Source organism: Brachyhypopomus gauderio, unplaced genomic scaffold (assembly GCF_052324685.1).
Source record: "Brachyhypopomus gauderio isolate BG-103 unplaced genomic scaffold, BGAUD_0.2 sc122, whole genome shotgun sequence".
NCBI classification, from domain to species: Eukaryota; Metazoa; Chordata; class Actinopteri; order Gymnotiformes; family Hypopomidae; genus Brachyhypopomus; species Brachyhypopomus gauderio.
Window position 1 is genome coordinate 414904 of NW_027506943.1, and position 11533 is coordinate 426436.

The window sequence follows — 11533 nt, forward strand, 5'->3', positions numbered from 1 at the left end:
CAGACTTTGCTTGTCTGTTGTTCCAGAGCGGATCTTTGAGGACCACGAGAACCTCGTGGAGAACCTGCTGAACTGGACCAGGGACAGCACCAACAGGCTAATGTTCATCGAACGCCTGGAGAAGTACGCACTCTTCAAGAACCCACAGGTAGGGACGGGCCGCACAACACGGTTGTTCCCCTCCGCAGAAGCAAGCGTGTAGCCTGCAGTCACTGTCTGGGTAATCTGAGCCTGCAGCTAGCAGTTGTCTGGCCCCTCAGTGCAATGCTGCGCCTTTAACAACACAACATGGAGACTGCATCATAACAAAGGCATGGTCACAGAACCTGATTAGGTTTCAGTGAAGGCCCCGAGTTGTTTTTGTCCCCATTTCTACAGCAAAGACTTGTGCTTTATTTAACCCTTCGAGCGCTGCAGGGCTCAGTGTACACTGAGTAGTGTGGAGAGTAAGTAGGTGAGTGTAGTGTCCATGCTGAGTAGACATGGTGGGGAAACATGTCACATATAACTGCTACAGCTCTATTTTATTCCATACTGAGAACATGTGTGAGAGTGTCTGCAGTCAGAGGCTGGACTGGGCTGGATCGGGCCGGACCGGGCCGGATGTCTGCACTGCTCTCTCTAGCATGGCTTTGATTATCCTTTGCCTTTTGCTATCATGAACAGTTCAGGAGTATTTCTATTAAAGGATGAAACATCTTTGCCAGTGTTCCACTCTGACCTTGTCTAACCTTCTGTACCTAATCAGAACTATTTGTTGGGGCGGAAAGAGACGTGCGAGATGACGGACAGGAATAAAGAAGCTCTGCTGGAGGTAAGGGATGCAGTGTGAACATGTACACGTACACACCAACGTACATGCTCTCAGTCAGGCAGACACTCTCAGAGTACTGCAGACACGTTGACTTATTTAGGTCACCACATCAGAAATGTTATTTGGAGTTGGGATCATAGACTGTATGCGTGTGCGTGTGTGTTTGTGTGCTCTGTCTGTCTGCAGGAATGTTTCTGTGGAAGCTCTATCAGTGTGCCTGAGATGGAGGGTGTTCTCTGGCTCAAAGAGGATGGTAAGAAGTCTTGGAAGAAGCGCTATTTCCTGTTACGAGCCTCTGGACTATACTATGTGCCAAAGGGCAAAGCCAAGGTCAGTTCTCCATCAAACCCTCCATGTCTTCTTTCCTTTATACACATTCTTTCTTTTCTCAACTGTTTTATTCTCTGGCCCACATCTATCTATCTATCTATCTGTCTGTCTGTCTATCTGTCTATCTGTCTGTCTGTCTGTCTTCTCTCGCTCTCTCTATCTCTCTATCTCTCTCTATCTCTCTCTCTCTCTCCATCTCCCCCCCCCCCCCCATCTGCTCATGCCCACCCCCATGCTTTCAAAGACCTTCACTGCATTACTCTGTGTAGCGTTGCCACATTAAACCTGTAAATTGTTATAAAAAACATGTGGATGTGTGTACTTGTGTGTGTGTGTGTGTTTGCATGTGTGCTAAAATCCAAAGGATGACCATTTCACAAGCTTGTCAAGTGTAAAGCTCCCCCTGGTGGATGAAACGATGCATTTTTTGTTGTCGTCCCTACCCAAGTAGCATTGAAGACCCAAGATGAACCTGTTTAACATATCTGTATTGTCCTCTGTGTCCCCCTCCCATCGTCCCCTGCAGACATCTAGAGACCTGGCGTGCTTCCTACAGCTGGATCATGTGAACATCTATCTGGGGCAGGACTACCGCAGCAAGTACAAGGCTCCAACCGACTACTGCATGGTCCTCAAGGTAAAGACAAACGTCCCTGCAGTTACTATAGGTGTGCAGTTGTCTTCTTGGACACCCCTTCTTTAAGTGTACCCTAATCACTGGTGTCAATTTTGCTCACAGTAAGTTGCGATCCACATATTTTCAGCCCCGATGTTGACTGTGGTAACTGACTTGTAGTAAATTGCCTTAAACCGAGTGCTGTACTTACAGTGGCCTATTTCACATATTACCTGATAACGTATGCCATTTCTAGATTTTATTTATACATATTTGTTTCCTAAAAGGCACATTGGCATAAAGAGTTAACAGGCGTGCTGATACTGTCAGATCTAAGATCTCCAGAGTCTTGAGTGGAAGAAGACGAGTGTTTTACTCGACACTTCCTTTGGGCCCAAATGGTTTTCTATGCATTTGAAGAACTCAAACTGCTCTGGATCACGTAGAGTCCAGTCCTGCCTTCTTCCACAAGCTGCTCTCACTGAATTTGTGCTGCTGTGCACCAGACAGGAAAATGTTGCAGCCAAGAGAGACTCATGTCAGAGATGTTGGGGGAGCCCAGACACATCAGGGGCTCTCCCTCTTCCTGTCTGAACCGTGGTTGGTGCAGACATGTGCATGTCAGGGCCATGGAAGACTGGCCAAGATAGCTTCACGTGTATATAAGTGTATATACAAAATGCGTATGCTTAATCTATTAAGAGTAATCTGTTTATTTGTTGAAATTGCTGCAATGCAGGTAAATGCATTTAGTACTGGAAAGTAGTATTTGACAGCCTGGATTTGTGCTGCCACCTAGGGGAATACAGAAGAGTAACGCGTCTTCAAACTTCAAACTGACGTTTAGCTGTGAAATACCAGGGCTACACAGTATAGATAGAATACCATATAGCATATTGCTTCATGATCAAACATAATGGCCTTTGACTAAATTTACTTACATTTGTTGGATCAAGTGAATGCTGAGATTCAACAAAAAATCCCCCCACTCGAGCTGCAGTGTCTGTGATTGTTCCGAGCGTTCACAGCACGCCGAGACGGGAAGTGAAAAGGCCCACTGGCCTCAAATGTTGCAAAAATGCCAACCCTGTGAATCTCAAACTGCATTCTGCGTCCATCTGAACTTTTCGGTTGTAAATCACAGCGTTCTTTCTGATTTCATTGTGCAGCACCCTCAGATACAGAAGAAATCTCAGTACATCAAGTACCTGTGCTGCGACGATGTCCGGACCCTCCACCAGTGGGTCAACGGAATACGCATTGCCAAGGTAACGGCTCCTTTGTGGCTGATGGTGTCCAGCGTTCCCAGCATGCCGTGCGCAAAAAACTCACACGAGCCCTCCTGTTTGCGTGCAGTATGGGAAGCAGCTATATGTGAACTACCAGGAGGCCATGAAGCGCACTGAAGCTGCGCATGACTGGTCTTCTCTGTCCAGCTCCAGCATGAAGTCTGGCTCCAGCTCCTCCAGTCTTCCAGGTAAGATCCAGAAGCTCCATGGGGAACTTGTGTGATACGGGTTGGGGCGGAGATTGAGCTCGATCAAAGAGCTCATGAAGGACCAGTCCAAAACTGATGATGCCAGTTTTGAAATGTGCAGAATCCCAGTCCAACCACTCCAGCCAGTCGGACAGTGGCGTGTCGGAGACGGCTTCGTCTGGACACGTGCGCTCTCAGAGTGTGGTCAGCTCCATCTTCTCGGAGGCCTGGAAGAGAGGGAACCAGGCTGAGGACGGCAAGGTACTCGGACATGTCACCACGAGCTTCTCACCTTCATCCTCCCACTACCACATCCTCTCTCTCTCTCTCCGCTTGTCTCATACAGACTCATTCGTCATGAGTCTCTTCTGAGTTGTGTGATGGCTCATTTCAGCTGACACCCTTCTACTTTAGGAAAATGCAGATATTGAATCAAGGGGAAATTATCTACAGCGGTAATCATCAAACTGAATCTGCAGGATTCCAGAGATTAGTTCCAGTTCGGTTCTTAGTAACATTGAACTTCTGAAGGAAAGTACATTTGCAGGATGATTGTGGCATGTGTAAGAACCATAAGACTTTTTCAGGATTACAGGTATGTGGTGTGGTACTCAGCGGTAGAAGGTGTTTAACTCTGCTCATCACAGCTCCTGTTCATCATGCGTTCCAAGAACCTGGTCATTGGGCTCATGACCTGGTGTGATGATCTGTAACCTCAGAGGCAGATGGGTCACTGGGCCAGTGGTCACTGGAAGACTGCTGATCCATCTCCTCTCCTCTCCTCTCTTAGGGTCAAGTTTCACAAGGCCATGCCCTTAAGCACTGGTGGGAATTGAGGTTAGGGGTGTGAAAACCCTCACACTCTAACACTGGAGTTTTCCCCCTTATCCCCATGTAACTTTGAGGCAACTAACCACTCAATTCTGTACAGCAGTTCACGTTTTGTTTGTGCGGTTGAATGCAGCCTAATGTGAGAAGGGTTGGAGAGTGAGAGATTTAAATGGCTTGTGTTAACTTGTGTTAACTTGTTTAACTTGTGTTAACTTGTTTAACTTGTGTTAACGGATTCCCACAAACCCACTGCTGTGATACTGTAGGATTAACTAAATAAAGTGTGGCTTGAGTGCATAGTGTTGTATTAACAAGGATTGTGTGTTTGGGAGAATGGGACTGCCTTTCTGAGAGGTAAGAGCATCCCTTGTACCTTTAGTACTGCACATTGGATCACATGGAGCGGAGGCCATTTTGTGTGCTGCAGTGCGTGGAGGTGATGTCTGGTGTTTCTGCATGCTGGTTTCAGCGTGTTCAGCAGACCTGATTAATGGGGCGGCTGACTTCACATCCATTTTTGAACACTTTATGTTTGCGCTCAGCACCTTTTCTGTCTCTTTTTCATGTAAATTCAAAATCATACTTTCTGGCTAACTTCCTTTCCTTACAATACAAAGGACTGTCAGACAGCTTAAAGTCATGGTTTGAAACCTTTACTGACCGTCTCTCTTCTTTCTGTCTTCTGTAGATAAGAATCGAATCAACCCCACCAGCACAGCCTAACAGAGCCTCTTACCCTCTCCAGCTGCCCCAGATGCCCCCCTTGTCCCAAGCCGCCCTGTCCCACGGTAGCTACCCCAGCCTGTCGCCCCAGTCCTCTCCTTCTCCGCCGTCGCCACCGCCTCCACCTCCCCCTCCTCCGCCCTTGCCTACCCCCACCTACCACTCCACCCCCACCATGTTCACCAAGTACAGCACCATTGCCAGGCTGCACAACATCTCCCAGACCCCTGGCCTCTACAAGCAGACCCCCCTGCTGGCCGCAGTACAGCAGCAGCAGCTGCCCGGCCTTCCCACCCCTCCCCCGCAATCCATGAAACCAGCGATGAACCATATCGCCGTGGCAGCCAGCGGCGGCCCTCCCCCGCCCCCTCCCCCGCCGCCTCAGTCCGTACCTGCGCCAGGCTCCGCCATGGCGGTGCTCAAGCTAGGTCCTCCCAGCCCTCAGCCACAGTTGATTCCTCCACCACCTCCCGAGGACGAACACCTGCCTCCACCGGATTACACGCAGAGCAACGGTGTCCTGCCCCCACCACCCCCCCCAGAGCAGTTCCAGTACCCCCCACCCCTCAGTGCCAGTGGCCTCCAGCAGTTCCTTGCTCAAAAGTTTCCCAATATGACCTATGACTTTTCACCCCTCGCCGAAGACCTAGCAGCTCATCCGCCTCCCCCACCCCCAGAATGTTTCTCACCTCCACTTCAGCAGGTATCGGGGCCTCCCCCTGCACCACCTAAAACGTTTACCGGTGGGTTTCTCCCTCTGACGGCCCCCAAACCACCCGGACACTCCCTTTCCCCGGTGTCCCCCGTACCTCCACCTCTGTCTCCAACCCCATCCACCTACATGAAGAAGCAGGAAAGCTTCTCTGGTGGCCACAGTCCCAATCAGCCTCCACCCACCTTACCAAAACAGCACAGCTTCTCTTCAAAACCACCACCTTTGTCTGCCGCCACCTCCCCAACACCATCACTGGTCAAACAGCTTGCAAACCAGTTCCCTGGATCTCTGGATGTTTCTAAAAGCCCCCTGTCCCCCCCAGTGGTCAAAACCAAGCCCAAATGGCAGCCAGGGGGCCAGTCCCAGCTTCAGTCTCCTGAGTTTCCCCCTCCTCCACCTGAGAGTAGCCTGGACTTTCCTCCACCACCACCTGCACCAAGCCCCCCTCCATCCAAAATGGGATCGCCAATCAAGAAATCACCTTCCTCCTCTTCCAACTCCTCCACCAGTTCAGCGTCGAAGAGGCCCCCTCCAACGCCGCAGCGTAACTCCAGCATAAAGTCCAACACCTCCATCGAGTACCAAGAATCGAAAAAAGTTGAGGACCTAGTGAGCATGTTCGCTCAGCCCAGCCAGCCCCCCCCAAGCTCCTTCTCCACTCCATCTTCTACAACCGGCTCGCCGTCCAGAGACACCGCCGCAAGCTTCCGAGCATCAACTAAACCAGGAAAGATCAACCTGGCCAACCTCCCACTGGCCCTACAGAGCAGACACGGTCGGCAGCCCAACTCGGACTTCCCCTCTCCCCCTCCTGAGTGCGACTTCCCTCCTCCGCCTCCGGACTCCGAGCTTCTGCCCCCTCCCCCTCCACCCATGGAGCTGCACGGCGGAGCTCCCAAAGTGGCGGTGGTTAACCCCCAGCCCCAGCTTCCCACCAGCGCGGCATCGTGGAAGCAGACCTCCTCGAGGAAGACGCCTCCTCCGACCATGCAGCGTCGGAGCAGTGGCCCCTCCGAGCCGCTGGTCCTCTCCCCGCCTCCTCAGCAAATCCCGCTCGTCCCTTTCGGGTCTCCGCTGCCTCCCACGTCCCCTAAGGGCAACCTGTCCGTCCAGCCCAACTTCCTGGAGGACCTCAACAGGACTTTAAAGAGGAAGTCCATGTCCCGACACGGCTCCCTCCCCACCTCGCGCATCTCGGCCAAACTGGAGCCCGTGGCCACCATGGACGACATGGCCCTCCCACCCCCGCCACCCGAACTGCTGCTGGGCCAGCAGAAGAAGAGCGGCTACACGGGGGCCAACATCTCAGGCTATGCAACGTTACGACGGGGGCCCCCCCCAGCGCCGCCCAAACGGGACCAAAACACCAAACTGACTGGGGAATGGTAGGCAAGGCGCGCTGGAACGTCTGCGTTTCTCCGTTTGAACAACCGGCAACCCCCACCATGACACGAGACTGACCGACTGTGTGAAGAACACCGCTCCTCTTTAGATCACTTCCCACTTTAACCCGTTATTATCCCAGTATGGAAAAAAAAGCAAGCCAAATCACCTAGAGTATAAGCTTCTCTCCGTGTTCGTGCCGCTTTTGCAAATGCGTGTAAGCAGTTATACAAAACCAGTGACGAAAAGATCGCTGCCATTATTTTAAATAGGTACTGCATGGACTCCAGTGTGAGGAAAGGGATAATGTGTCTGTATAATAAAAGATGTATCTGGAATTCAAGGGTGGGGAGGGTGCTTTTACCTTTTTATATGAAATTATTTAATACCTGAAATATATTCTTATTTTAAAGTTTAGTTTTTAAACCCTTGACTGTATGCGTTAAACGTGAATAGAAAGCAGGGGTGATGAAGAGATGTATATGTGTGTGTTTTGTCTGAGTGGTTTGGTTGATCCACTCTCAGGAGAAGAATAAGAAAGTGATGGTTTGGTTCCTTTGCCTTGCTCAAGTCCTATTAAATCTGCCAATCCAGAATTTCAAGAATGGCACAGACGGATTGCATATGTTCTGAATGACGTAATCTCAAATGCTCCTGTAATACTCCTAAGTGGCTGAAAACCTGTAATGATTACAGAACTGGACAGAAAAAAAAGTAAATATCGAGGGGAGAAAACTTGTTTTGTTTAGAACCCTTAGCATCCAGAATTTGAGAGGAACTTGGCCCACTCCCTGTGGAAGAGGCTGTTTAGCCCGAGCGTAACTGGGATTGGATGTGTTCTGTTTATGTTGGTTACATTGCTATCTATCTGTACATACTGCAGCTATTCCTGACTTTAACAGCTACTCTTAGCTCTGTGACTTTGTGACATATGGGGGGGAATCATGTATTTTTATTCTGGTAATAGATTTGCATTGCCCCACACTACCATTACTCAGTTCACAATTAAAGTGCTTCTCATATCTGGGACAATTCTATTTCTTTTCGTTAATCTTGCATGTGCACTGTTATGTTGTTTTCGTTTTCCTGTAAGTGTAAGGGTAAGGCTTGTATTTAAGTGAATGTAGTGGGGTGGGCTGATTTGACCTCGGTTCCCAATCTCTGAAGCACTTGACATGAGGTCATTTTAAGTTCAGACATTTTTGTGCCCATTCCGTTCAAAACTCACTTTACGATATAGAGTAGCTGTTTCTGTCTCCATTGTGTAAGGTAGCCACAAACGGTTGCCTTGATTATAAAAGCCATTACCTTAGACTACTGTTCCCCAGTTTTGACTAAGTGGGAAACAGCTCAATTACCATCACTATGAGAGCACGGCGCTAACAATGCCTGTTAAAGTCAGGAGGGTTTTAGATAAAATACACGAGGAAGTAAATGTCTGTTGCATTTAAACTGAACAATATAAATGTGTACCTCATGCAGTGAGCTGTCCCAGAGATCCTTTTTTCCCTGGTGTCTGTGTCTGCAATTAAATTGGAATGGAAACCAATAACAGCCACTCTAAACATTGTGGTTCTAATTATGGAGTATGAATTTGTCTACTTGCTTAATCGTTTTTTACCATCTTTAGCATGCATGATGTCCTCAACATTGTGCAGATAACTTCTGCTTTGTGATGGTTGTGGAAAACAATCTGTATTTTCTCAGCAAGGGTAAAGATTTCATAATAATTTCACCACTTTAACCTTTCATCTTAGCAGGTGATGCACAACCATATGTCCCACTGCAAAATAAAACACTTAACCAATATACATGTAAAAAATAAATAAATAAATACTGGCATAATACAATAACTGCATTAGTCAAGAGTTTAAGACATCTTGCCCAGGAAATATTTGTAGTAGGTTGTCGAATTTAGCAGCTGTTTCTGTTGTAGTTCCTGTGTTAATTTCAAAGAATCCTCCGATTACAGCATCAGTCTGGAACAGCTACAAATTCCTCGACCCACCATGACCCCCGGCCAGAGGAACATTCGTCAGGCCTACAGCTGAACCCCAGCAAAGAAAAGAAACTTCCAGAAACACAGACATAACTTCAACACCTGTCCCCTGTGTTCACAGAGGTGCATGAGCTGTGTGAGGTTTATTTGAATTGGTATGGTTAACTAGGTTGAATAGAATCAAGTTACTTATTAGAAGAAATAACGTAACTGTAATGCCTATAATGGCACATGGGAAGACCAGCGGGTTAAACTGTACAGGCCTTATATTTGATGGTCACCATCTGCAGGACAGTGGTGAAAGACTCCTGTGTGATTTTTGAGACATCTTGTCTCCATTTTTCCAAAATTAAAATGATATTGTACTTGTTTACTAACTAACTACTACTAACTGAAAGATTGGAGGACGCTGTGACATTTCAGTCATAAAATCTGATTGGCTGATTGTTGCAAGACGTAAAATCATTTATACGCACACATCTATGACAACTTTGGCTTCACAATGATTGGATTCTGTATTAATGCAGCATTTTATAAACCAGTAAAACAATTTGTCCATGACAAAATACGGGTTCCTGTCCCTCCACAACTCCGCTCTATTCACATTAACACCGTTCACACGCTCTGGTTCTGGTTGCATTTACATGGACAAACCACTAGAGGGCATCAGTGTCCTGTAGAACAGCCTTGCTTGCATTCTGGAAGCCCTGTACCAGGATTTTTTCTGGTAGGCAGAAACATTTACAGTGAGGCTCAGGCTAAGTTTACACTTTTTTCAAACAATAGAAAATAGTTCATTAATAGTAATAGTTTACAGAGTAAAGTGCTTGTATGAATAATGAATAAAACATCTATAATATGAAATATGCTCTTCTACAACTGTGGCCTTGCTTTCCAGCAGTGTGGACCACACAAACATGCATGTGTTGAGAGAAATTTGTCAATTTTTATGAAAGTCAATTTTTTCCCCTGTATACTAAGATTAAATTTGACTACACATACTGCTGGATTTGTTGAATTTAGCCTTTAAATTGTTTATGCAAAAATAAATACTGGAAATAAATACTCATAACTGCAGCATACTATTTCCACAGAAAAGTGGCAAGGCAAACCAAGCGAACAAATAATAATCTAATAATAATAATCTTTATATGTATAGCACCTTTCATGCTCACATGCAAATATAAAGTGCTTTGCAGAATAGAAGAAAGATAAGAATAAGGTAATAAAAAATTCACAACTATGAAATAATTAACAAAAATGTCAAAATGCGATAAAATAATAAACAATCGAAGTTTCCTAGCAAAATTTACTCACATAAAGCTCAGAAATAAATAGCAATACCAAGTACTTTTGACCCTCCACCCTCCATGTGGATTTAAAATTTACTGTTAAGAAATTCAATATATATATTTAAAATTAAAATGTGAAAGGACCTTATAAATGTTTTAAAAATGTTACCGTTTTCCTCTCGGTAGGTCGGCAGGATTACCGTCCACTGCAGTAATAAACGGAGGCGCTAGAGGGCAGCACGTGTACGGACTATACAGCTCGTGATACAGTACAACACGTACGAACGAAGGATGACAACATTTAACACTGATGAAACAACGTCATTCCACAGTCAAGCACAACTTATGTGAAGCCTGGTTAAATTATTTATGCGCTTCTGGTATGACACTTCTAAATATTCAGTGACGAATGCTTCTTGATCAAGATTTCTGTAATTGTTTCTTTAATTCAGCTATTAATTACAGTGTGCAGCCACTTCCTCTCGGTTTCTAATGGCAACAGCCTGTAACCCTCGAGTCTCATACGTACCGTCTCAGGCCATCTGGAGCTCCAGAGCTGCCAAGTTATGTAAGAGTGAGAAAGACGCGTGTGTGCCAAGCAGTCTTGTTCAGTTTAAGCATTTTAGGACAAAGACTTTCAGGGCAACTTGGCCGTTTGATTTCAAAGTGAAAAAGTGCACATTTTAAAACAAGTTACAAGATTGAGTATTATACATACATCTTTAATAAAGTGGGACATACTATTTCATGTCAAATTACTACCTTATTTTAATGTATTACATTGCTAATGATTTACATTACTAGATCTTGCCTTTTGTAATCATCAAATCTGTAAAACATTAATTCCACTTTTCAAAACACACTGAATGGTTAGAGGTCCTATTTTGTTCAGGGCTGTGCGCTCAGAGATGGATGGTAATCTCACTCTCAGATGTGCTCATTCATAAACAGCCTGTGCTGAGTTAGGGTCAGCTTGGCCAGAACGAAGGCAGCAGAAATGTGGGTTCCAGAGGACCACTTATACTTAGGACGCTTGTAGATTTATACACACACACACTGCAAATACTGACCAATTTAATTCATTTTAGAAAAGTATGATAATGTATAAGCATGATACCTGTTAGTTATCAAAGGATTGTGCATCTGCACTCATATATTAATAACTGTACACTAGGGATGCACCGAAAATTCGGCCACCGAAAATTTTCGGCCGAAATGGCTTAAATTTGCATTTTCGGTTTTCGGCCGAAATACTTTCATCACCGAAACAACACGGCCGAAACAATGTATTGTGATGACGCAAGCAAAAATCGCCTGCACGTGTTTATTTGGATAAAGCTAGCAAAAAAGTTT

At 46.1% G+C, this 11533-nt stretch overlaps 1 protein-coding gene across 4 annotated transcripts in view; it reads left to right on the forward strand.

Moving 5' to 3' along the window:
- raph1a (Ras association (RalGDS/AF-6) and pleckstrin homology domains 1a) overlaps positions 1-8370 on the forward strand; it is a 55825-nt gene extending 47455 nt beyond the window's left edge. For 2 of the 4 annotated variants that reach the window (XM_076993772.1, XM_076993774.1), the window contains 8 exons: positions 27-148; positions 749-814; positions 1001-1144; positions 1671-1781; positions 2930-3028; positions 3117-3237; positions 3344-3498; positions 4757-8370. In XM_076993772.1, coding sequence (XP_076849887.1) covers positions 27-148; positions 749-814; positions 1001-1144; positions 1671-1781; positions 2930-3028; positions 3117-3237; positions 3344-3498; positions 4757-6895 — 2957 coding nt within the window. In that variant the 3' untranslated portion in view covers positions 6896-8370. The remainder of the gene's footprint in view (positions 1-26; positions 149-748; positions 815-1000; positions 1145-1670; positions 1782-2929; positions 3029-3116; positions 3238-3343; positions 3499-4756) is intronic. The other 2 variants (XM_076993773.1, XM_076993775.1) reach the window with 1 other exon arrangement.
- Positions 8371-11533: the final 3163 nt, after the last annotated feature.